General features: G+C 44.1%; 1 protein-coding gene across 3 annotated transcripts in view; it reads right to left on the bottom strand.

Annotated features, from left to right (window-relative positions):
* CXCL16 (C-X-C motif chemokine ligand 16) overlaps nucleotides 1-26,742 on the bottom strand; it is a 103,979-nt gene that overhangs the window by 26,874 nt on the left and 50,363 nt on the right. For all 3 annotated transcript variants that reach the window (XM_085637929.1, XM_085637930.1, XM_085637928.1), the window contains exons 2-3: nucleotides 18,388-18,520; nucleotides 17,567-17,649 (exon numbers count right to left, since the gene is read on the bottom strand). In XM_085637929.1, the coding sequence (XP_085494055.1) occupies nucleotides 17,567-17,649; nucleotides 18,388-18,520 (216 nt within the window). The remainder of the gene's footprint in view (nucleotides 1-17,566; nucleotides 17,650-18,387; nucleotides 18,521-26,742) is intronic.

The following is a 26,742-nucleotide window of genomic DNA, read 5'->3' as shown; positions in this document are numbered from 1 at the left end:
CACTCGTAAAAAACCAATGAAATTCCCCCGTTATAGTTAGTTCAGGTAACTATAACTCACGCGACCGCAATCCACTGCTGATGACGTCAGATATTACATTACTGATGACATATGTGTCTTTCTGTAAAATAAATATTTGTAATATATGTATAGATAAAGGTTAATGGAAGAATAAATGGGTAAATAAGTGTCTAAATACAGTGATGTAATATCTGACGTCATCAGCAGTGGATTGCGGTCGCGTGAGTTATAGTTACCTGAACTAACTATAACGGGGGAATTTCATTGGTTTTTTACGAGTTAAATGTCCAGCTAACTATAACATGTGTGAAACCTATGGTTTTTTAAGTGGATATATATATATCATGTCCAAGTCCAAAGGCGAAGCATGGGCACTATATACACCACGTACATTACAAACATGAAGGCTTAGAAAAACAGGTCCCAGTGGAGAACTTACAAAGACAGCAAGCACATGAGCTCAGCACAGGCAGTACCTTAGCACACACGTAGGTCGAATACATTTGTAATGTTGTTGGTGGACCATACATACATGTAAAGTATACACTTAGCTGCTTTTTTGATTGTCTGCTACCCTGTGTCTTCATTAAAGTGCAGCGTCAGTGTCGGGGGCTGCCCTTCATGTGTAAGCTGGTGTACTTGCAACATGACAACTCTCACTTTGTTTAGTAGGGCGCATTCCTTCTTCTTACACAAAACTCTGGGGCGAGAGTCAAGGGGGTGCGATGAGAGCGATGAATTTAAACAAAACACGTTAACTACAGGTGGGATCGGCTTTAGTGAAATGTCAAACGACTGAGGTAAAACAATTGTTTCCTATGTAATGAGAGATGGATAAACTTAATGATGAGTGGACACACAGAGTTTACAATGTGAGTATCCTCAATGAAGAAATCGGAGTTGGATGTCAAAAGAGCAAATACAACAGATTTGTTTCCTGCTCCAGCCACCTTCTACCTAGGAGCTGGGGGCCTTTCGTTGACAGCCAAGGCACTTCTGTAGACCTGAGCCCAGCCCAGCTGAACAATTCAGCGTGGGCTCATTTGAATGGTATTTGGGTGTTCACCATCATGCTGTGTTGCAAACACAGACATAGAGCGTAATTAAGAAAGCCGTGGGAGGTAACCAGGATCAAATGGCTTTAATCCCACCTGATTCTTTTATTAACTGTCTGCTTATGTGTGTCTGCTTGCCTGTGTGCTTGCCTGTGATTGTTTTTGTGTGAGAGAAAAACGAGAGAAAGGGGGAGAGAATAGAGACACTCTTGGAAGGTATATTAAAGGAAATTGGAATGCTATGTGTGTGCACGTCTGCTTGTTTCTTTCTGTGACACTCGAGAATATATAGTATTGTGCCAAGCAACAGCAATTAACAGTATGGATGTTGCACATATTACAAAACAAGGAAATGTTAAAATATCACTGCGTTTGGCTTTCGTTGTGTAATGAGTAAACAAACCTTCTTTGTTTATTGAAAGACATTTCTCATGTGTTTTGGTATGTGCTGCAAGTACTATCGAGGTCAATAAGTATCGACATGTCTTGCCCTAAGCCCCGCCCCCAAGCCCCGCCAACTCGCTATATTTATTTTAAATGAGTACCTGCACTATTTCCCCCCCATTTAAAGCACTGGGAACAGATATACTGCTATGTACGGGCCAGAGAGCTTTGCCGACGGGTGGCCTGGGGAATATACGCAGCTGGAGAAGTGCCCTGGTGCACACTGCCACCCCGAGTGTACGGATAACTTTCAGAAGGTGGGAGGCCCAGGCACAGAAAACAGAGCCTGCTCAATTTCCTCCAACTGCTCAGCAGAAAGTTTTCTCGGGTGCCATCTTTCGCACTAACTGCATGCTTTTGCCACAGGAAGTGCTACAAAGTGCCCCACACTCAGACTCCCCGTCATACCACAAAAGGAAGCTAGGTACCCCACAACAAGGATGCGTGTATACCTTGATGCCCTCTGCCCTGCTGCCCCACAACAGGGCAGAGGGTGTCAGAGGCAGCAGTGTTTCCGGCATTGATCCGTAAGTTTAACTTAACAAGCTCCTTCCTGTTTTGCGAACTTTTGCCTTTTTTCACGCAGGGCTAAATAGGTGCTTGGCAGTGAAACTTGTGGGACTGATCACCGCAATCTCAGAACAAAACCTTAGGAGCCCTGTAAAGTGAGCTGCCCCTCTACTGCACTGCCGAGCTCACTGGTGCCCGACTGCCACTATGTCAGTATAAGGTCTTGGAGCTCTCGGCTCCTCCTCAAGCTTGGGGGCAAATGCACAGGATGCGCATGTCATTTGCGGCTCAGACCAGATGGCTTCCTGCTCCTGCATTGCTCTTGAGAAGCCGCTGCAGCGCTGTGCTGTACAACGGAGACAGGACCTCTCATGGCAGTGCCGTCCAATGGAAGGATCTTTCAAAAGTCGTTGTGCGTGTGAATATGTCAGCGGTCAATATGCACTCAAAGAATAAGATGGCAGTCACCATAGTCGCACAGCGCGCCCCTCTCAGACACAAATGATTCCACCCCACACACACACTTTAAAGCTAGCCGTGTTACCGCTAAGCTGCACTGTGCATGCATGGAGAAACGTGACCAGTGTCCATGAAAAATAATAACAATAATCTAAGATATTTGCCATTATTAACACAGCTTTGCGAATATAAACTGTGATGTAACGCTCTATTTTGAATACTGTGTTTTCACTGGTGTTGTGTAAACACATTGCTATGGACACCCACTAGGAACACAGGGAGGAGGGGCCATCACACAAAAGGAAGCATGAATGCACTGAACACTGTGCGATATGTGATGGGCAACAAACATGTTCACTGAGTGAAATCGCCTGGGAGGGAACTAAAAGAGAAAGGGAGGGACATTTACCAAAATACACCAATAATAAGGAAGCATTTAAGACAAGCACAAGAAAGAGCAAATGGCAATAGATGGACATGCCAAAAGCCCACAGAAGAGATTACAACATGTCTTGCAGACAGTGCGAGCGCTGTCTTAGATTCAACCTAAAAAGTATCTTGTGGAAGTGTAAACTAGGAGTTTGCATATGCACTTGGGTGAGTGCAGCATTTAAGAAACATTGGCAAAGCCAACAGGGTTCGCCTCTACGAGATCTATTGGTTTTGTCAATGTTTTGTAGACATGTAACACAGCAGCATGACTTAAAGTTAAAAAAAGCATTATAACATGGTCAACAAAGCGTTATAGCACTTTTTTGGAAACTTGAAGCCATGTTGTACAGCAGCTAGCGCCGCTGTGCACCATGTCTTAAAAATACATTGACAAAACCAATAGATTTCGCAGAGGCGAAACCTATTTGCTTTGCTAATGCTTATTTGTTCTGCGACAGCTCCAAAAATATCCCACATACAGAACTGTGGATTTTTACTGGGAGGTTTGACAGGGTATACATACAATTCTCCCCTGTCCGCTCAGGAATGGCAACAGGGCACAGCTTGTTTATTCAAATGTGTAAATTCAAACATATGCACCCGAGGCTCAAGAGGCTAAGTCACCTCCAGCCATTTTCACAGAACCAGTGAAATAGACGGAAAAAAATAAAAATGACAAACAACAGCAATCAGGAGGGCAAAGGAGGAACAGCAACAAGGGGAGGAGGGCGAAAGGGTGAAGGACCAGTGGCAACAAACTGGGAGAGAAGATGGCCTGCAGATACACTCGCATGGAGTGCTCTATAGGAAATGAAAAAATAAGTACCTTCAGAGTACGTAGTAAAAAGCCACTGATAGGTTGCTGTACTTGGGCCAAGCTCCACGGCTTGGATTGGAAAGGCAAAGCAGAGCAGAAAGACGTGCAATGTGAAAGCAGACAACGTGCTGACCAATCAGAAGCATGTAAATTAGAGCTTCGTTGGAATCAACTAATGGTAAGTTCAGGTAAGTATTAGACGGGCACTAAGCCCCTTTTAAGATTTGTTTTTTTAATTCAAGAGGTATCGCAAGCACATCGCAAGCGCTGTGCAGGCAAAACCAAAATACAAATCAATGATTTCAAACCACTGTGTGGTCTTTAACTGAAGGTGGATCAGCCAAACACTGACTAGCAGTCAGGGATCTCTCCTCCCCACAGGAGGGTGAAGCATACAAATGGTCTTGATGCTCTCATGAACCCAAGGACACCTCTGAAGAGGTGCACTGAGTGAGCACTAACTGTGTGCCACTTCCTATGTGGCAAGCAGTTTGTGTGCCTCTGGTGACCTTCCTTGCCCCAGTGCCCATGCCGATAATATGGAGCTGGTGTAAAGGCTAACATATTCCCTCACCTTCATGGGGAATTCCCCAATGCCAATGAAGGAACTCCATCCTGATATTGGGCAGAAGAGAAAGGTGCATCTGCACAATGTGCATCACAGAATGTGCCACTCAAACCTTTGTGGGATCTTACAGTAATATGGTGGTACCCTAAGGTGCAAAGGAATAGGTGCAAATGCCTGCTGTGTCATAGGGGTACCTCTGTAATCCAGGAACTTTTATGTTCTCTTCCCAGGTCCTTTAAAGAATATGTGAACCCATGACTGCACATGTCCTTTCCCACTGAGGTGGGGCTTTCCATCATGGCAGAGAGAGCACAAGGCCTAATTGCCTCCTCATATTGTCTACCATTATGACTGTGTATTTTGCCAGACATCCCTCCATCCCAAATGACTGGAAGGGATTCGGCATGATCACAACAGCAGGTCTGTTAAGAACAAGCTACATGTACTACATGATAATTTATTTAGAATGAGACCTTAACATCCAATGCCAGTGAATAGATATTGTAATAGAGTATGACCGAGGCAAAGCAACACCAGATCCGGTCGTTAGTCATGAAAACCCTTCACCAGCATTGAAGTACATTTATTGTTTGATGCCATTCCCTAGTGCTGCCGCCACTTAACTGCACTGGCCTGGTTGTGCAATGGTTTGAACATAGGTACTGACAAACATTATCTCAGGGGCCATATAGTATGGTATGATATGTGACTGCGGGCTGCACTGATGTGTCAAAGGCTGGAGGTCAGAATATAATGCAAGTTATGTGGTAAATGTTTTGAAGTTTTATTTCAAACCCCATCTCTAAATTAGAACTTTTAAGACAGATGAATCTGACCAGACATTAAGACCCCATAACAATGTCGATTGGAGTTGCCTCCGACTGACACGGTTTCTGTGTGAGAGCCGACCGACAACTGGTCGGAGGTTCCACACACCCTATTACGATGCAACCGCAAAAACTCCCATTTCTCAATGGGAGGTGGTGCGGTGGGCGGAAACCGCTCGCAGCACAAGCTCCAATTGAGAAATGAGAGTTTGTGGAACCATAAGGTGCCTGCCACATGCTGCAGGAATTTTCAGGGGGGCACCATAGGTGCCCTCCACTGCCACAACCGTAGGCCACAGAGGGATGGAGGCCCTGGTAGTGGCCCCCAAAGTCACTTTCCGCCAGCCTTTTCACATCGGAAAGCCCGACATGGAAAGGCTATCAGAAGCCGACATCATAATCCCAACGGAAACGCCGTCCTGAAGGGATTATAGGCAGTTTCCGACTGGCCGATGGACTCATTGAGCCCGTCGGAACCCTGTCAGATTGACCGGCTAGTTTACACTCCCCTGCTGACATTGAAATTTTGCAGTGGGAGTGTAAACCTATGATGTCGGTCAGTAAGCCTCCGACGAGCGGTCGGAGGTTTACCGATAGACATGGTAATGAGGCCCTTAGTGTGTTAGATGTGAATACTGTGTCATACTATATGTGAGTGACAATTCCTTTACCATGCCCTTGAGTTTGGCTTGAATGTGTGCTATCACTAACGTCAAGTGTACATTGGGAGCGCCTTGAATATGTAATTGGATTGAAATAAATGTGGGACACCATGGATGCTGCACCTTCACCCCCTACTGCTCACAGATCCTGAGAAAATTACATACCCTCTTTTGGGCTTTTTATTCCCTTAAATGCAAGCATTAGGAGCACTTGGGAAAAGACTCAATTAAGTGAGTGGAGTTGTAGAAAATCTTTGACAGAATTCTTAACAAGGCAGGAAACTTACTAATGTGTGCAGACACCACCCTCTCAAGCCCATCACTAGATGTAGTCCAGGGGTTGGTTTTTAGAAATAGCTGCAGAAGACGTAACATTTAATAAAAATCAGGACAAGGAGCACTCCCATACACAAAGTAGTTCCTTTCAGTGCCAGGAACTAATATGACAATCTGTGTTTTTCAAAACCAAAATTATTTTTGCTTTTTGCCATTTTGTTATATTGGTAAAGGCCAAACAAATCTCTCAAAAATAAGGTTTTTATAAAAAACCATGACAACAAAAGGCATTGATAAAGCCAAAATGATGGCAGCCAACACCAGACATTTTGGCTTTGCCAATGATGGTTTTTCAGTGGCACTGATTCTGGATGAAAAGATCGACATCACAGTGAGATGAATGCCCAGCTGTCAAGGTTATAAAAATAAAAATACGTAAAAGGTCCCTGAACCCAAAAACTCATCATTCACACAACAAACGCAGTAAATATCGTATCTCAGCTTTCTTTCAGAGGCTTTGCATCAAGGCACTGCTGACAAGATATTCAGTTTCATGTGCCTGAGCAGGACACAGTTCACTGTTGAAAATACAGTTAAGGTTCCAAATAGTTTTAAGGGCAGAAGCAATAGTGGATTGGCACCTACTTTGAATTCCTTCATACTAACCTCTCTCTTCAGTGAACTGTATCCTGAAAAGTACAAGTAACATCTTCCTGTGTCAGAAGCACCAATGAGACCACCAGCCACAGACTGGACTCTAAGGCCTTGTCAGATTCCATTCAGAACTAATGACTAAACAATGAAATCTCTTGAGCCACATGGCCTACAAAAATGGTTAAAAAGGCTCTGGAATCAGGGTGACCTCCCCACACATGGTAGGGATGTGATGACAAGGCCCTCTGGTTTGTCTGGGACAGGGGAGAGTACAGGATTGTGCATACTATAGGTAAAGGGAAGGCATAGGATATATGTCTTTGTAGTTCCTCATGCTTAATGGTGTTTTGTCTGTGCTTCTCTAGGCAAATTAGGCTCATGGTGGATCTTGGATCCTTTTGGCAACCTAGCAGATTCTCCAGCCACCTGGGGTTTGTGCCATTCTTGCTGAGATTCTCTCCTTGCAGGTACAATCCAACTCCTTTCTATGGAGGGTAAGCGAGTACATCTTTTCTCCATAAGCAAAACATCTTCTAAGAGTCCAGGCTTAACATCAGCCTTGCAAGAGCACTTCAACCTATCAGATGGTCTGTTCTTGTTATGACAGAAGTCTGAGGAAAACAATATCGAAACCAGCAAAAAAACTAATTTGCAAAATATGCTTTAACAACAAATACAAAAATATAAACAAAAATATAGCCTTTAAAATTATCTAAATTAACTATGCATCGAAACTAAAAATATAGAAATACACAACATTGCAACTACTTTAAACATGAAATATAACCACCGAAAAATAAATTATCTTCAACCGTAATATTGCTACCAATAAATTAAAAAAGTGTAATTAAATTAAAATAGACTACATTCATGATTTAATAAGCTGTAAAATGTAAACCACATTACACTATGGGGCCGATTCCGAGTTTCGGCAGTGCAGGTGGTACTCAACCACAGCACCCTAGCACTGCCAAGACTTGCTGATGCCCGCCTGTCAGATTACAAATTATTTGTAGTCTGGCAGGTGGGCAGTGTGGCATTCCTATGATGGTGCCTCTTTTTAAGTCTGCGGTGCCTTTAGGCACCACAATGGGAACGCCTCACAAGCTTGGACTCGAAAGTCCATGCTGTGCAGGAACCTTTGTGCATGCACACAGGGGGCACATGTTATGCCCCCCTGTGTGCATGCACAAAGAGAGGAGACACAGGGGGCCCTAGCTTCCTCTTCTCCAAGTTTCCATGGAGGAGACAATTTGTTTTTAAATATATACGTAATTTTTTAAAACAAAATCTAACTAATGATACCACTCTCCACCTTTTTGCCATACAACTACTACGCCCCACATTAAAAACAGAACAAAGAAAGATGGCCATCGATTAGTTGTGCAATTCCGGTGCCCCGTCCTAAAGGTTACTGGCGTGCCTGAGTGCCCGAACCTGCCCAGATTCCCTGGAACACTCAGGGAGTGCTTTCTGGATCAGTAGGCAGCAGTACCAACAACTGATGCAATGAGTCATCATGTGCACGGCCGTGCTGGGAGAGGCAAAGTATTGGTTGCCACAAGCCGCGAGGGGAAAGCGGTCGGGAAAAGGCTCCTAAATCTGGAGGGCACCCCCTAAAGCACCAGGAGGGCCCCCAGTAACAACGTGGAATCCAAGCATGGCCAGCCCGATTCTTGGCACAAGATCAGCAGTTTGAGCCTTCTCCTGCAATGTCTGACTCCATTACTGAGGAGATACCAACATCTAGATGCATTCTGCATACCGTGGTCCAAGTTCACAAGGAGAATGCCGATGTTAAGTAGGGGTGGGCGGAATTTGCGTAATCGCGTTACGCAAATCTCCGCGAAACGGTAAAAAATCTCCGCGAACACGCAGAAATTCCGCTAACACGCGGAATTGCTTGTTCGCGATACTTTTTTCCTGTTCGCGATCGCTGTTTGCGTGCTCGGGGTGAAATATCTCGCGAACACGCATATTGAGACCGCGAACAAGCAAAAATTACGCGAAGTCGCGGAACGCAGATTTTTGGGCAATTTCGCATTTTCCGCGGAACGCGAAATTACCCAAATTACGCAAATTCCGCGAACGGAACGGAATTTACCGCCCAGGCCTAATGTTAAGGTTGTTAGTGCCATGGCTGGCGTCTGTAAAAATACAATTTCACAGATGTGGTTGACTCGCAACAGCAGCACTGTCTGGAAGAGGTGATTGTTACTGAATTGACTGTGGATTCTGAAAAAAATACAGAAACTGGAGATGGAGGGCAACCTGTAAGTGAAGCTTTTCCAGCTCTCAATTCTAAGTCAAAAACGCTGGGTGTTAGACCTAAAATACTTCCACAGATTGTTGCCTCAGAATCTAGCTCAGTCTTCTGTATGGCCCTTGCTCCTATTCTACCTAATATAGATGCCCTCCAGGATAGCCCATGCAGGTCTACACAACCTACTTTGACTTTGCAGGAGCCAGGCCATATAGGCCCATGCGAAGGCGCTCTACTCAAAGGTCTGCACATACATATCGCCCTTAGGAGTCTGCCAAGTGACGCAGAGGACAGGATGGCAGAACTATTGACTAACTCAAACATGGAATCAAAGGTATCAATGGTAGATATCACCCAGTTGGAGAGGCCCGGTCCAATAGCAGACACGCGATGTGAGCAAACTGTAGAAATTTAGGATAACCCCGAAGTTTTCTTTTCCCTTTCCGACTATTCAGAAAACGATCTATCAGATCTCGAGATGGATAAGCACAAGGACAGGCAGGAATTACAGGCTGAAGACAGTGGGTCTACATCACTGGGTGAACCCCAGGAGTAGACACTTACCTGTACACAGGCCGCTAAAAGCTGGGCTGAGACTGAGATTGGGAGCAATTAGCTAGAAAGACATCTGCATTGGGAAATGTCTGCTAACAAGTTTGCAGTGGACACCGTTCTTCACTGTCAGGAGGCATTGACCGCTTCCCTCATTTAGGAGAGGTGCTGCAGCGCCAACTTCCTCCACATGACACCCTGACTGGTGGCTATCTACGATCTCTTAAGTACTGATAGGGAGGAATATAAAAAGGACTCAGTCTCACTAAAGATATCTCATTTGAAGACTCAAGCTTCACTGCGGCGTCTATCGAAGCAGCTGAGTATGATGGATGCAAGAGAGACCGAAGCTGAACAAAGGATCTCAGAGCTCAAGGATGAGGCCAAAGTGGTCGAGGAGCATTTGGAGGACCATGAGAATATCACAAATGATCTCAAATGGAAGGTTGAAGATTTGGAAAATAGGATGCAACAGAACAATCTCAGGGCCCTTGGCATTCCAGAGAATGTAGAGGGAGATGATCCTCTTAGATATATTGCTCAGTTACTCATACTGGCCTTTCCCAGATTAGGAATTAACTGTCAAGTTGAGATGGCCCATCGATTTCCATTCTGTCGATCACAACATGCTAACTTCATCAACAAGCCTAGTGCAATTCTAACAAATGCAGGAACTTCATTTTGCATCAGCTCCTCTATAATGCAGCGTGCCCTTGCAAACCAGCTGAAGTTGGAAATATTAGGTTATTCGTTCAATCTGACTTTTGTCCAGCAACAGTAACTCGGCGTTGGAAGCTACAGAGTATGATTCCTCGCTTTCAGTCCCTGAGGGCCCAGGCCTTCCTGCAGGAGTCGGCTAAGCTCAAGATCATCTGCAAGCATTAGGGTTTCTTCTCCAACTCAGAACAGCATGCTAAGGGTCTCATTGAACTGTGGTCCCAAATGCTAATCGAAATGCTTCTACAAATAAGGATTAGAAGGATGCATAGGCTAAGGCAATGCATGATTTGGTCTACATGGGAGGGTCTTGCTTGACCTGTAGTCTTTAACGTATTAAGGGGCACTTACTGGTAAAGACTGTACTGGGGTATGGGCATCTGGGTGGTCATGCAGTACTTCACCGGTTATAGCTATTTGTGTCAAGAGGGAAGGGAGTGTAGGTGGTGTACACGGGTGGTCTACCAAGTAGGCCATAGGCTGGGTTGGGCTCCAGAGAAGTGGCCTGTCTCGAAGTCGGGGAAGATGGAAGTGGGGTGGGCAGAAGGGGTGGACAGTGGGGGCAGGGAGGAGGTGGGGGGTTTGGGTATCCCAAGTTCTTTATATTATATTTGATATGTGATGCTAAGAGTGGTCCACATATGTTTTGGAATTACCAAATTAATTAAAACATTATCTGTGCAGGAGGTGAGCATACTAACCTGGAATGATATCAGCCTATGTTATTCTTCTAAAATTCAAAAGATCCGACAAGAGCTACGAATGATGAGTCCGTCACTGACCTGCCTTCAAGAAACTCACTTAATGCAGATGGAGGCAAATAAGCTGGAGGGCGTAGGATACCAGATAATGGGTACATCTGGAAATTACAAAAAGACCACAATAGGGGTAGCAATATTAGCTAGTAGTGCCTCATGGACATGCTTAAAGCTAAAAAGAGACATAATTGGTCGTTGGGTTATTGTCAATCTAAGATCAGTTCAGTTGCAACAAACAATATGCTGTTTACAAGGCGCTAATGAGGATGACCCTGCACCTGTTCAGCAGCTGCTGGTAGAGCTAGCCATGTGGGAAAATCCCAAAATTATATGTGGGACTTTATTGTGACCATGTTCCCCAAGTTTGATAGTTACAATAGCAATTGGGCATCTAGGAAGAAAGCCACTGCATCACCTGGTGAGAACATATGGGTTAGTCGATAGTTGGCGGTACACACATGACATTACCAGGGTATACATACTACTTGTCTCCCCACTGGCATTCTTCTAGGTTGGATATGATATTTGCAAGGCAGGAATTGGTCAGGGATAGCTTATCCTCTTTGTTCCCTCACATACTTTCAGATCATAATCCACTGCTGGCTAGGTTTGCTATCTCGGGGACACTGATGCCTGTATGTGGGGGGCTAAAAGGTGGACGTTTGATCGCTCATTGCTAACTGACAGTGGCTTTTGCGAGCATAGGAGAGAGACCTTGACTAATTTTTTTCAGGAAAATCAAGGGTCTACTACCCCAGCGGTGGACTGGGATACCATTAAAGCAGTGGTGCGAGGGACCACCATCAGTTTTGTCTCACCAGAACAAGGCTATGCACGTGCAGGAGGCATTACTATGGCAAAAGCTTCTTCATCAGGAATACGAATATGCAAAGGCTCTAAAAGCTTAACGATCAGAGGTAGAGGTGAGGCAGGTTTATCAGAAACTTTTGAGTGCCAAAACTAAGATTCAGGTCATAGTGTGGGTGAATGTAGCGAAAGCATACCTTTGAAAATAGTGATGAAATGGGGAGCATGCTAGCACAACAAGTCGAGGGGTGGGCAAATAAGAACGCTATTGATTCCATATGAGATGTGAATAACATAATCCAGCGGATCCCCAATAAGGTTTCGAGGGTCTCCCAGGCATACTATGAATCGCTTTATGGTGAAGCATCTGCGGTGTCCCTGGATGATATCAATCATCATGTTGCTGCCACAGTAACAGGCCTAGTTTTTGACAGTGATCGGGCTATTTGGATTTGACTATTATGGGGTCGGAGGATTTGAGAGCAGTTAAACAACTTGTGACTGGGAAAGCCGTTAGGCCAGATGCTATACCCTAAGAGTTTTATAAAACATTTTTGAGCATCTTCTTTAATTTTTTGTTGTCATTGGTTAATTGTGTTGAGTGGATCCAGGATGTCCTGAGGTCTTGGGGTGAGACCTTCACAACAATTGTTTTGAAGAAGGGAAAACTAAAGCTAAACTGCTCAGCATAACGGGCAATTTCATTGATAAACTGTGATGCTAAATCCTGCAGCAAAATTCTGGTGAATGGTATTGCTCCCAGAATTGCAGGTTGGGTGGATAGTATATAGCATGGGTTTGTTCCACACCGAGACACTACTGCTCAGTCTAATCTTGTAGTTGCTATCTTTGATGTGGCAGGGGCATTACATGTACCAGCTGGCATGATCCTGCTCGTTGCACAAAAAGCTTTGGATTGGGTATCATGGCCCTTCTTATGGTCAATATTGGTAGCAATGGACTTTGGTTCCCGAATGCTGGGTAGAATTCCGGCACAGTATCACAAGTTGTCAAAGCTGGTAGTTAGTGGTGGTCTTTATCGCTAGGTTTTTAGAAATAAAAAGGGAAACACGCCAGTGATGTCCTCTGTCCCCACTATTATTTGCGCTATATCTTGAGCCATATTTGCACCCTTTAAAAAATACAGGGCAATTGGCTACTTTGAGGATTAAAGCTTCATCGTACTTCATAGCTGCATATGCAGATGACATGGCAGTATTCACCCCTGATTCATCAGTATCCATTGAAGTAATTGAGCAGGAAGCTCAGACATTCAGGTCACTCTAAGCTTAATAGCTCAAAGACGCAAATTCTTTTCAATAAGCCCAGTCCTGAAGGTGATAAGAGAAGTGGATACAGCACAATATCCGGGAGTCCAGCTCTCTTGATTTGTCAAGGACATTGCGTCTTTGAACTATAAAACCTGTATAGGCTAAATCAAGGCATTTGTTTGAGCAATGGAATAAGCTACCAGTTATGGAACGTTGTACCTGAACAAAATGGCGATTCTCCCGAAATGTATATATTTATTCAGAGCTATTCCTTCATATTTAACAGTTGTTTTCTTCTCTCGGGTTGAATGGTCTTGGGCCCAGTCTCTCACTGCTCAATACGGATCCTACATTTACAATTACAGAAGGATAATGGCGGGTGATCACTTCGTGAAGTACTATTATTGGACTGCTATCTCGGAGTGCATGTCTAAAGTAATGATCGACCATGAATCCTGGTACTTGCGGTCTCTTTGTTGCGAAGTCGGCCCAAGGGTACAGTTCCATGACCCATCTTATTTTAAGCGTACTCTGTTTAAGACCCTTCGGGTGTTTTACCAGGTGTGCCGAAGTTAAAGGACCAAATTTTCAATTCCCTCTCTCACTTTTTATACATCTATATGGTTTAACCCAGATTTCCCTTCTTTTTCTAATGAATTGTATGCAGTGGACTGGTCCAGGTCGCCCCTTCAATCCGTTGGCCAGCTGTTTGCAGGGCATCAGGTCTTATCCTTTTCAGTCAGGCAATTTGTGGTTCTGAGCACTGTTTTTTTGAAGTACATGCAGATTAGGATTTTTTTTTTAAACAAACAAGGTAAAGATTCAGGACAGTTGAAGCATACATGTTGTATTGAATTGTTGCCCCTAACCAAAGGAAGAGGCAGGATAAGTCAATTCCATGAATTACTAAATTCAGATCATTGCGACAATATATCCACCATAGCCTCTGAAAGGACTCGTAAATTATCACTATATACGCCTGCTGATGCTATTAGTGAATCAATCCAGTTGAGTAGTCGTTTCGTGAATGTCTCCAGTTTAAAAATACATAATTTCAAGGTACTACTGGATACATATTATACTTTGAGCTGCCTGTTCAACTTGGGTTGCCTGTCTATTTCAGAATGCTTTAAGGTGTGGTATTGGCGAGCAGACACTGTGCATATCTTCTATTTGTGTTGTGTATTGAAGGAATATTGGCAGGGGGGTCTGTGACGAAATCTCCAGGGTTACTCTAAGTCGCATTTACCCGTCCCTCTGGCTGATTATCTTTGGTATATCGTATTAAGTACCATTAAAGTTGAAGGGTATTGTTTTCTTCATGATTCTTATGGCTAGGATTTTGTCTGAGAGTTTTCGTTTTGACCCTAACCCTCCATTGGCTATTATCTGGGTTAAGCAGTTCTTGGATATTTACGGCTTAGAGCAGACCCTTGTCAAAAGGGATCCAGGAAAGAAACATTTAAGCTAAATGTGGGCTGGGGTGGATTTAGATGCTGTGGCCGGGAGGTTTGGGAGTCCATAGATCATCCATAAGCTGGTACCACCCACCCCCTTTTTTTTATCCTTCCTTACTTATTTAGGTCACTCACCTCTCTTCTGTTATACTGTTATTTTGATACTGCGACTTTGGTTCTCTAATTTGTATAATGTGATGTTACCACTCTTGCATCGATGTTGAAAAAGTGTGGATGAATCAAAAAAATTTTTTTAAAACACAACAAAATAACAGTACTTAAAAATGCTATTACCAAATTGAAAATAAAATATCAAATTAAACAACAACTTTAAAAAACTACCTGCCCCATGCCCCTTTGAAAACAACATCCCAATCCTAAAACATTAAACCATTTTAAATAAACAATAGAAATAAAAAATAAACAAAACAAAAATATACCAAAGCACAGACAAAACAATAATATATACATCAATATTATATGCAATATTTTTAACAATATTAAATAACACTTAAAAGCAATATTCTTACCTGCAATATTTAAAACAACGATATTTGGGTTATCACAATATAAATGCAACAATATTATAACACAAACGTTTTAATTCTGTTTTTAGGTAAAACACCACATATGCTCTGAGCCTGTGTGCTAAAATCCCTGCATTACCAGAAATTTACAATCTATTACCTCAAGGGAGGCCATGCTTATTTTACATTAGTAGTTGGGGAGTGGGTAGTCTAGTCAACTGAAGTGCTACCATTTCCAGAACTGGCGAATTAATGCATGTCTCACTTTCTTGGCTTGCACTACGGCACTGTCCCAGGACAGGTCACTTTAAACTGGTCTAGGTGTAAATGTAGATTACCCTCAGACAAAATCGAACACAAAATCACCATTGCTAGGCAACAACCATCAAAACAGTGAGCGGAGAGAGTTTTTGCGGAGAAAATATATTATGCACTAAATAAATTAAGGGAAGGACTACCAAACCCAACAGGTGAAGACTGATTTCTGAGCAAAGGGATGGGAAGATTGCCTTGCCCAATTTGCGAAAGGTAATCCACCAGCCACAACACCTCATTGTACCCATGTACATGATGCCCAAATGGACAGGAAAAAGAACTTAGTTATGGAGGACTGGAAGGACCATCATAAGGGAGACCTACGGCTCCTAGGCTCATGATTCTGATTTTCACTTTATGGGCCTCATTACGATGTTACGACTGACTCCTTGTCCAAATCGATTCCGACCGACTCGGGTTCGGGGAGTCCGACAGACCAATTACGATGTTTCTGAACACCGTCGGTCGGACTCCCATTGACTTCAAAGGATGCCTGTGTTCCGACCGGCAACACAAGCTCCCATTGAAAAAAGGGATGGGTGCAGAAAAACTTGCACCCTGTGGCAGGGCACCCCATGGTGTCTGCCACACTGTGCATGGTTGTACCCCCATGGGCCCCAACTGGAGGCCTCTGGGTGAAGGGGGGCCTGCTACAGGCCCCCAAAGTCAGTCTCCGACAGCTGTTTTGTGTGAGATGGATAGATTCGGAAACTTGTCCAAATCAGACATCGTAATACGTTGGTCAGAAACGTGGTCCATAGACCTGCATGATTCCGCTCCGACCAACTCGGAGTCTCCGAATGCCGGTCGGAACCGATTCGGAAAGACCAAAAGGTTACCGGTCTATTGTGATCGGTCGGTCGGAAACATAGGTTTCAACACGGGTTTGGAAAATCCGAAGCCCGTTCGGAGCCTTTCCGACCGACATCATAATCGGCCCCTTTGTGTTCCTTTGATTTGGAGGGTAAATGGCAACACATTTTAATACATCCAACCCTCAGTAGATTAGGGCACTAACTCTCGGTCCTGAAGAATTGCCGCTGACTAGTTTGGGCACCTCAGGCAAGAAACATGTTGACTGTCACTAGAGCCTAGGGCTCATTTTCTGCCATATAGGTTTACATGATATTTTAATTTTGGCATGGATAACCTCTGGTAAAAAATTTGGCATCCGGCAGCCCACAGCCAAATTTAGTTACAAGCACATTACCAATTTTGCATATCCTCTCCAGAAATCAGAGAAGGGTACCATCCTATTGTTTGGCTAACACCGGGCACAAAAATTATAAGATTTCTGGCAAAAAGCCCCCCAGAGGTCCTGATGGGTATTGCAGTGCTCACTCAGCGAAGAGCATGACCCGATGATGAAGCATGCCACTTCAGTAAGGATGCCCTCAATGACTGTTCAGACTCCACTCACCGCAGTCGTGGTAGACACTGCTAGAAGAACTCGTCCCTGTTGATTAAGAGCATATCGAAGAGTGGGGCACCTCCAGTGCATGCACATACTGTCAGGTTCATTGCAAGAAAAACATAAGACAGATTTTTATCCCAGCATTCTTTTTGCCGTACTTGGCTTTTTCCCTTATTGACAATTCTTTTTGTAGAGATGGTTCTTATTCACTTTTTTCCCCTGCAAGTGATTTTTATCACCTGTTCAATGTGTTATCACAAGAGCATTCCTAAGTTTGCTATAAAGACAAAAAAAGTTAAAATACCAATAAACCAAAATGGCCACCTTCAGATTTCAGGTGAAGCCACCATTGAACGGCAGATGCTGAACTGTGTAAATGCATTAGTGTCCAAAAACTTCTGAACTAACATCAGTGGTCACAAATCGATGGTGATTACGCCCTACCATAAGGAGGATTTGAGGAGGAAGGAGGAATATAGTACGGCCTGGGAGGACTCAAGGTGCGGATCTCGCCTCTTAATTATTTAGATTCAGAATTATTTGTTCTGACATGCAGCTTGCAAACAAATGTGTTTTGGACATGAAGTTTTTAGTGACATCACCCATGACAGGATCATAGCTGTACTAGAGCTTTTCACTAAATGTCTGACATCCGTTGGGTTTTATTAGTTGCTGTTCACTGAGGTTTGACATTGGTTCAGTGGGGCATAGTGTCTCTGATATCAATTATTTGCTATATGTGGGCTAACAGAGTACATACCTTTTTTTTTTATACAATCCCTGAGTTTTTTCACCCATTCTTCCTCGTATTTTCCACAGATTACTTGATTTCCCATATTAAACCTGTAATAGAGATACAACAGGAGGCATACTTAGGTAAAAGGTGTTTATCAGCACAATGCTTCAACCAAGTGTTAAGATCCAGAGGCTGGGGCATGAGTGTAGGGGTAGAGCAAGGCCTTTTCATAGGACTAGGTGTAAGGGTGGAGATTAAGGGCAGTTGATTAAGTTAAAGAAGGACGGTGGCCGAGATATGGTGAGATTTAGGAATGACATTCAGGTGTAGGGTGCTGTGCTAAGGATACTGTTAAAGGATCATACTGAAACATTGGAAACAAACTGAAAAAACAAAGAAAAGTTTTTTTTAAAAATCAAAAAACAAATTTAGTTGTATAAACCAAAAGAGTGGCAGAACTCTCCCACAAGACGCTTTTAACAACCTGGCCTGGTTTGTAGACACAGGCAGATACAGAACACAAGCCCTGAATTCAAAAGAAAAGAAAAGTAGCAAGTTACAGATAGGAAGCATAGACAGAACTCAGGCAAAACTATAAATAATGTCGTAGAAAAAAGTTAAAGAAAGCGGAGTACAGATGGAATCTCCACTCGCACTGGTTAAAAAATAAAAGCGTGCACCAATTAAAGCACTGCTCAAAAAACTAAATGAAAAACAAATGCATCCAAACTAGTTCTATCTGTAGTTTTAGTTTTCTCTGTACTTCACTCATATGTATATCACAGGTTAACTAAAGAGGGCTAGAGGAACAGTTAAGGGGCAGCATTACTGTGGAGGGTCTTTACCTGATAATTGTATTGCACGATGTGACTTGTGTGTTGTCTTTAGCAAAAGACGACATGTTCTGCGGGATACTGTCAGTTGTCGGAAATCTACAATCAAGGCATAGTCCTGCCCCACCTGATGATTGGCACCAACCTGTAAAAAAGAAAGTGTTATGGGCGCAGACAATATAACCCCCTCCTCGACATACCATCATGATCATTGTATAGTTGGCTTTTGATCGTCTCACATCCTCATCTTTAGGGCAGACTATCACTCACCCTCTAGGGAAGGATGCCCTCTACAAGTGTTCTTGGCCTCCCTATTAGCTGATGAGGTAGTAAATGGCCTCTGGTCTCTATATGGGCTTTACTATGCTCAGTACAAGTGGAGTCGGTTCTTCAACGCTCCAATAGCGTGGGAGAAGGAGATTCCTCCCTCTTCTTCTGGCATGTGGTCTTCAGAAGACTTTCTGCGTGTCTGGGGCACAAGGTGGAAGCTTCAGCCTTGGAAGCTTTTCAATCCCTTAAGTATGCCTCTTCACATGCTATCTTTCATGGGGAGGGAAAGTTGACCAAGCTGTGGGTGAAAAGGGCACCTTCTAAAAGTCAAACAGTCCTGGTTGCAAGCAGATGGTAGCTCTGAGTTTGGTTTGTTAGCTGTCTTTGTTTACCTGGCTGGTCGCCATAGAATGATGTCCTCTCTGCATCGCAGGGGAGCTTTGCAATTGGTATGTCATGGGATGGTGTGTGTGCTGAATAGTCAATTTGAATGAGGGGGGCAAGGTTGAATGCTGGCCTGCGCGGGATGCTGTGACAGTTTGTTTGTTGCATTGCCCTTGCTGGTCCGCAGTCCACGATGTGGGTTATGCAGCACTATTCTGGGTATTCAAGCTATAGAACGTGCATTTCTGGTGAGTGGAATCTCAATCGACAAAGCAAGCACTTTGTGGAAGGCCTCAGCTGATGGAAGCAGCCCTATCCAATGTGGAGATCCCTCTTTCATATGTTCTCCTACACATACACGATATTCAGTGCAGTGCTGGAGACAGTTTTAGATGGACTTCAAATAGGGTGTTCGACTAAGTTACAAAGAGCCAAGAAGCACCACTGGGCAAAGAATGTGAGGTCAACAGATGAAATGCCTGAAGAAGCATGTAGTCCAGTCATATGGCATAGAATGGGGCCTTGGGGACATAAGCTAGGCTATTTGTGGGGCGGCAGGGGCAATGGACTGACTACCAACATTGAGGAGTCCAGATGAAAGTGGACAACAATTTCAAAATGATCATTCATCCTAGTACAAAGGACAGTCAGTGAATTTATATTTCGGCCATGGTGACTGTACAGTAGCAGATGCAAGTGCGCTGATTAATACTATTTCATATATATGTGTCGAGCAGGTCTTCTTGGAAGTACTGAAAGGGACAAACCCTGCAAAATGTGAATTGCAGCGTGCTATCCAGTTGCTCATAGTTCATGTGGAGAATCTTAAGTTTTCTAAGCTGTTCAACAAAAGAATTTACTTAGACAAAGCCATGTTGGTACCAGAAGCTGAAATGTTTTCTCCATGTGATGAATACATTATCAAAACAAGCACTGGCATAGCCAATAGGTCTCGCCTTTGGGACCTTATAAGTGTTTAGCCAGAGCTATTGACTTTGCCAATGTCTTCAAGCTGTGCTGTAGAGAAGTGTGGCTGCTGTGCAGCATGCTGAAAAGTTCTAATACAAAAGTGTCAGGAGCATTTTTGTTACCTTATATATGACCAAGAAGGCATTATGTACAACTGAACGACCATATTAAAAAAAGTATTTACAATAAAAAATATCCTCAGTTTTCTTTTGTTCTTGCAATGCTGGCAACTTGTTTCTGCCTATTCCAATGGTTGTTTGTTAAAGCTTTTTTATGAGGGGGGCATAAACAATCGGAGGGTGAAGCTTGGGAACTAGTACCTGTATTATAACACTAGCAGCGGCCAGACGCTAGGGGAGAATTAACAGATGCCAGATTCCGAGAGCAGGCTGAGGTGGTGCTGAGTGATGCTGAGGTGGTAGTGGTGGTAGTGACTGGTGCGGAGACGATGCTGAGGTGATGCTGAATGATACTCAGGTCTTGCTGAGGGATGATGATGTGGTGGTGTACTAGTGCAAAGGCGATGCTGAGCGATACTGATGTGGTGCTGAGTGATGCTGTGGTGGTGCTGAGTGATATTTTGTGGCACTGAGTGATGCTGTGGTGGCACTGAGTGATGCTGTGGTGGCGCTGAGTGATGCTGTGGTAACCCTGAGTGATGATGTGGTGGTGCTGAGTGATGCTGTGGTGGTGTTGAGTGATGCTGTGGTGGTGCTGAGTGATGCTGTGGTGGTGCTGAGTGATGCTGTGGTGGTTCTGAGTGATGCTGTAGTGGCGCTGAGTGATGCTGTTGTGGCGCTGAGTAATGCTGTTGTGGTGCTGAGTGATATTGTTGTGGCACTGAGTGATGCTGTGGTGGCGCTGAGTGATGCTGTGGTGGCGCTGAGTGATGCTGTGGTGGTGCTGAGTGATGCTGTGGTGGTGCTGAGTGATGCTGTGGTGGTGCTGAGTTATGCTGTGGTGGTGCTGAGTGATGCTTGGCCGGTGCTGAGTGATAGTGATATTGTTGTGGCATTGAGTGATATTGTTGTGGCATCGAGTGATGCTGTGGTGGCGCTGAGTGATGCTGTGGTGCTGCTGAGTGATGCTGTGGTGGCCCTGGGTGATGCTGTGGTGCTGCTGAGTGATGCTATGGTGCTGCTGAGTGATGCTGTGTTGCAGTTGAGTGATGCAGTGTTGCAGCTGAGTGATGCAGTGTTGCAGCTGAGTGATGCAGTGGTGCTGCTGAGTGATGCTGTGGTGGCATTGAGTGATGCTGTAGTGTTGCTGAGTGATGCTGTGATAGTGCTGAGATATGCTGTGGTGGCCCTGAATGATGCTGTGGTACTGCTGAGTGATGCTGTGGTAATTCTGAGTGATGCTGTGGTGCTGCTGAGTGATGCTGTGGTGCTGCTGAGTGATGCATTGGTGGCGCTGAGAGATGCTGTGGTGGTGCTGAGTTATGGTGTGGTGGGGCTGAGTGATGATGTGGTGGCCCTGAGTAATGCTGTGGTGGCCCTAAGTGATGCTGTGGTAGTGCTAAGTGATGCTGTGGTGGCCCTGAGTGATGCTGTGGTGGTGCTGAGTGATGCTGTGGTGGTGCTGAGTGATGCTGTGGTGGTGCTGAGTGATGCTGTGGTGGCGCTGAGTGATGCTGTGGCAGTGCTTAGTGATGCTGTTGTGGTGCTGCGTGATGCTGTGGTGGTGCTGCGTGATGCTGTGGTGGTGCTGCGTGATGCTGTGGTGGTGCTGCGTGATGTTGTGGTGGCCCCGAGTGATGCTGTGGTGGTGCTGAGTGATGCTGCTGCAAATTACACCAACTTCATGTCATCTACATTTAAAGCTATTCTGTTGGCCTTTTGACGAAGCCTGCGTGAGCTGTAGCCCCGCCTTTAGGGTAGAGCAGTGCGAACTAGAACCATGCCCCTTGAAACACTGTATAGTGTAAACAGATTGTCGTAAACTGCGTTTTACACTGCGACCCTGCGCACTTCAAAAGTATTTCACGGATTTAACAGTATAAGAGGCGAGGCCAATACCAGGGGCAAAGTAAAGCACCACTTCCGCCCACAATTGTCAGTCAAATATGAAAACTCACGAGAAGCTCCTGCGGCTTGCAAGTCCCATCCTGAAAACGAGTGACCCCATGACTTTTCTTTCTGTTGAAGGGCACTGCGCGTAGTCTTTCAGCAGAGGCTGTTGGCCGATGGGTAGGCGGGCTAAGGGAATTAACGGTTGTTTCATTGGGTGCCGTGATGTGGCGTGGGAAAGACAGGTAACTTGATTGACACTATGAGCAAGTTGCTTGTACTTGCAGGCTGAATCGGGAGAGAGAGGCGGAGGGGTGCACCCCCGAGTGGTGCGCGCATGCTGGGGAGAGCAGTCTGCTCTTTTTCAAAGCACATACTCTTGCTTGTGGCGCGCCGCTGCGTACTCCCTCAAGGCGTATGCCGCCACAAGCACGAGTATGTGCTTTGAAAAGAGCTGACGACGGCTATAGGTCTCCTATGCAATGCATGCGCGCTGCATAGGCGAGACCTAAATATCTGCAGTATCATCTATTTTGGACAGTATTGAATTATCCATAGCATTCTTCAAGTGTGGTAAGATAATCCAAAAACATCCTATTTGAGCGATGGTTTGGTGTTAAAATCACCGTGAGGGTTTTCAATTTTTGTTCAATGGAAAGTAACTCATTAGGTAAAAGCTGTTTGTTTAGCAAGTTTCAATGACCCCTGGCACAGAAATCACAAGATCTGAGCACAATCTTTAAGTCTCGAATGGAAATTATTATGGGGAATAAACCCTCGATTTTCTTTTGAATAACACTGAAAGAGTTCTATGTCTGACTTTCGTTAGAACATTGGGACACCTCAGCGGACAGGGTATATTTGGAACCGAGCTGTTGTACATTATTTTAATGATGGTGTTATCATACATAGGGGGGACCTCATAAATGAGCCATCTGGAGCAGTAACTAGCAAATGAAACAAAGTAAGAGCCGTAAATCAGCTAAGGTGACTCCGCCAGTAGGTACAAAATAGTTCTAGATGTCTTATATGCTTTTTATACCCATATTAAAGTGGCATTATGTGAGTTTATCATGATGAAAAATTTGGCATGGAGAGTTACGGGTAGGCTCATGAAGAAAAAGATAAACAGGGGTAGAATAGCCATCTTAAACAGAGATGTTTGTCCCGTGATCGTTAATGGAAGCATGCTTCATCTTTATGAGTGAATTTGCTTATCAAGCTTGGTAATTCAGGGAATAACGATCTTGAAGATCCTCAGTCCTGTAAATATCAAGATCTCTTTTAGGGTGCAAAGAGTGTCTAAACTTCAATATATTCAGGAGTACTTCCTACTTGAAAAATTCAATAAAAAAAATATTTTTAGTTTTCTGAGGATTTATTCTATAGCTCACTATCTCTGTAAATTCCTCGATGAGATCCAATATCCGCTGAATATTATTACTGTCTACTCAACATAGCAAAGAATATGGAAAATTGCCAGTAAATGGGGAAAAAAGACAGGCATTGCCTTAACGAGAAAACTATGGGAAATCACCAATATACAAAGTTTTACAATTAAAGGAGATAATTTTCGCTTAGAGGAAATTTGTAGCAAATTGCTAATATATATAACCCAAAGCATCTTATCCAAAATAGCAAGAGTTTTGGCTGTCCAAGGTGAAGAACAGGTTTAAGGAAACTGGCTTTCTTTTTCTATGTGTACTGAGGAAAGATATTCTGCACATTGAGGGCCATATTATCAAGAACGGCGATACAATTATCGCTGCTTTAGCGGCAGGAAACTGCCGCTAAAGCGGCGATAAGGGGCTTGATAATATGCCCTAGAGAATCCCAATAGAAGCCCAGGTTCTGGTGTGAAGGACCACAAACCTGGGCTTCTATTGGAGTTCTCTAGGGCATATTATCAAGCCCCTTATCGCCGCTTTAGCAGCAGTTTCCTGCCGCTTGATAATATGGCCCTGAGTCACTTAATCAAAAACAGTCTTCCCTTTGATTCAGGATTTGCATTATTAGGCTGTGCTACTGAGGCAATTAATTTATTTAAGAACCAGATATGACAAGGCTTTATTGCAATGCTGGTAGCAAGGTCAATAATAATAGAAAATTGGAAAATCAGAAAACCACCTACATTTGAATAATGGGTAACCACAATGACTAAAGTTCAAGAACGTTAAAGAATTTGTAATGAAAGCTTACACGATAGGAAGAAATTTAATCACATATGGGACTTTTGGGACTTGAAGTTCCAAACATGGTTATTCAATGTTTAATTACTAATATATGTTGACAAGCATTTCTTCTTCAGCAACTGTATCTGTGTACTAAAAATCAACAATTTTGGTTTTAGGTTCACTTAATCAACATATTCGAATTATATGCCTGTTATGATTTCCCAAATAAAAAAGGAATCATACAAAAACAGGTGTGTGGTATGTTCAGTTTTGTACGGCTTATCATGCATCGGTTGTCTGATATAAAGGTGCTCCATATGTCAGGAGGATCACAAAAGGTTATGCATTACCCAGATGCCTTTTTGTTTGTGGGCAGGAAGGAAGTAGAAGGTAGGCATGATATTTGGAATATGGAGTGCCTTTGCAAAAGAGAATGCAGAAGGCTGAGGATATCAAATCATATACAAGAGTTGCATTCCACAACAAATGAGCTTAGGTTACCTAAAGAGATGGTAGTACCACTGCCACAACCACTGGATAAAGCATTGAGCAGCTAAGTGGTCAGCGAAAGGAAGGGTTTATGCAGAAGGGTGTAGATGGCACTGTGCAGAGCCTATGTGACCACCCACACCCAAAATAAGATATTGACTGAAAGGGGAAAAAAGAAAACTCCATGGTTAATATGAGTTCATGGGTCCGATAATAATGGGATGGGTAAATTTATTCTCCTACACTAATGTTAAGAGGTTCTAAATTCTATTGTCACAGAAAATGTGTGGGGAGAATTGGTTGGAAATTCGAAAGTGCTTTTGAACAATGTTTGTGTTTGACAGAGGTGCAGCAAATGACAAACTGTTAATGCTGTTAATTTCATGAATATCCTTTTGATTGGGTGTATGATGCTCATTGTCATTACATGGGAGGTATGTCCCAGGGTGGACAATAAACTACAGCTGCTTGGTCTCATATATGGAGGGATAAGGGATTACGTGGGTTTTCTCCAGAAGCACAGGGCCAACAAAAAATGCCCAAGGACCTGTGAATGCTACTTGAAAGAGGGTGTTGATATGGTTACAGTTGTTTTCACCATCTGCTGAGCAACTTATAGGTTGGCTTGGTGGGAAAATTTACATAATGGGGAAAGGCGAACGATGGAAGCGAAGGAGGTTTTAAGCATTCAAAGTAAGATGTGGCGAATTAAGCAACTCATAGTACATTCTATTGGAAGCGGTTCTAGATGTAAGTACCATCTCTGGGGAAGATGATATGTAGAATGATGGACCACTGGTGAAGGGTGAAAACAGCACATGGAAAACCTAAACTCTGGGGACAAATGATCTTAAAGTGAATTTAGTTGGGCAAGGACTTTTTGGGTTACAACAGAAGAGAAGTAGGGGTCAATGAGGACAGGCTCACTATTTGACATATAGCTTTCTTCTCTTTCACCCGCGTGCCCATCAGCCCACGCTACTGGGAGGCACAGCTGAACAGCACTATAGTTCCTGGTCAGGGTATTTGAGGAGACCATCATTGAGGGGGTTGGGAAGCAAACCCTGGTTAGAAGTCTGACTTTTAATTGCTGAAGTTTGAATGGGTTACAGAGGTAAAATGAAGCATTGTGGACCTATATTTTTAAGGAACATGTCAAAATACTTTTGATTTATGGAATGTAAATTTTTAACAGTTGTAATAGATTCAGTAGAAAAAAAATGGTATACATTTTTTCTTTCAACAATGTGAAGGTGGAGGGGGGAGGAGCCTAGCACGCAACCAAGATGGCCGCGTAGGCTTACGGCTCTCGAGGGCCTCCGCAACCTCCCACGTCTATCCTGACTTAATCCTGGTTTACTTGACGGGCTTTTGCAGATGAACTTGCGCTGAGGTGCCACCCGTTTTCCAATTTCAGATCGGACGCCGGGACCCGGAATGGTTGCACTCCGAAGTTTGCGGCCTGCTCTTGCCTTGGTCCCGATCTCGAGCTGGTGAAGTGCCCGGGTACGAAGTGAACAACAGCGGCTGGCTGGGCTTACCCTGCCACGGACCCCGCACTTTCACTTTCGTTTTCAAGCTGCTCTCTACTATCGGCCGAGAGACTCTGGTGTTTCAGAGGGGCGAAGTGTCTGGCCTGACTCTCGGATTATACATGGGCTGACTGTCGGCGACGGCTGTGCTCAATTGAATTAGCTACTTGGTCCCTTCTGGTGCGGACGAGTACCGGCCTTGGTGGCCTCCGGATGATGGCGGCGAGACTAGACGGAGACAAGTCGAAACCCAAGTCAACCCGGAGTGGTGCCTATACCCAGGTCAATAACATGGATCGATATGCGCAGGCAAAGGGATCCCCTGGTGGCTCGCATAAATCGCCTGAGAGGTCTAAGGAGGTCTCCGGCCCATCGTCGGAATTGACCCTGCTGGACGTCATGGGCGCCATTGAGGAGATGAAGACCGCTGTGGGTCAGCAGTTTGATACCCTGGCTCATAAACTGGACGCGGTCCTGATCAATGTGAATTTGGTCAGGGCAGACCTGTCCAAAACTAACGAGCGGGTCGACTCCTTGAGT

This window comes from Triturus cristatus, chromosome 12 (genome assembly GCF_964204655.1).
Source record: "Triturus cristatus chromosome 12, aTriCri1.1, whole genome shotgun sequence".
Classification (NCBI taxonomy): domain Eukaryota; kingdom Metazoa; phylum Chordata; class Amphibia; order Caudata; family Salamandridae; genus Triturus; species Triturus cristatus.
Note: the sequence above shows the minus strand (reverse complement) of the source record. Positions and strands in the feature narration are given on the sequence as shown.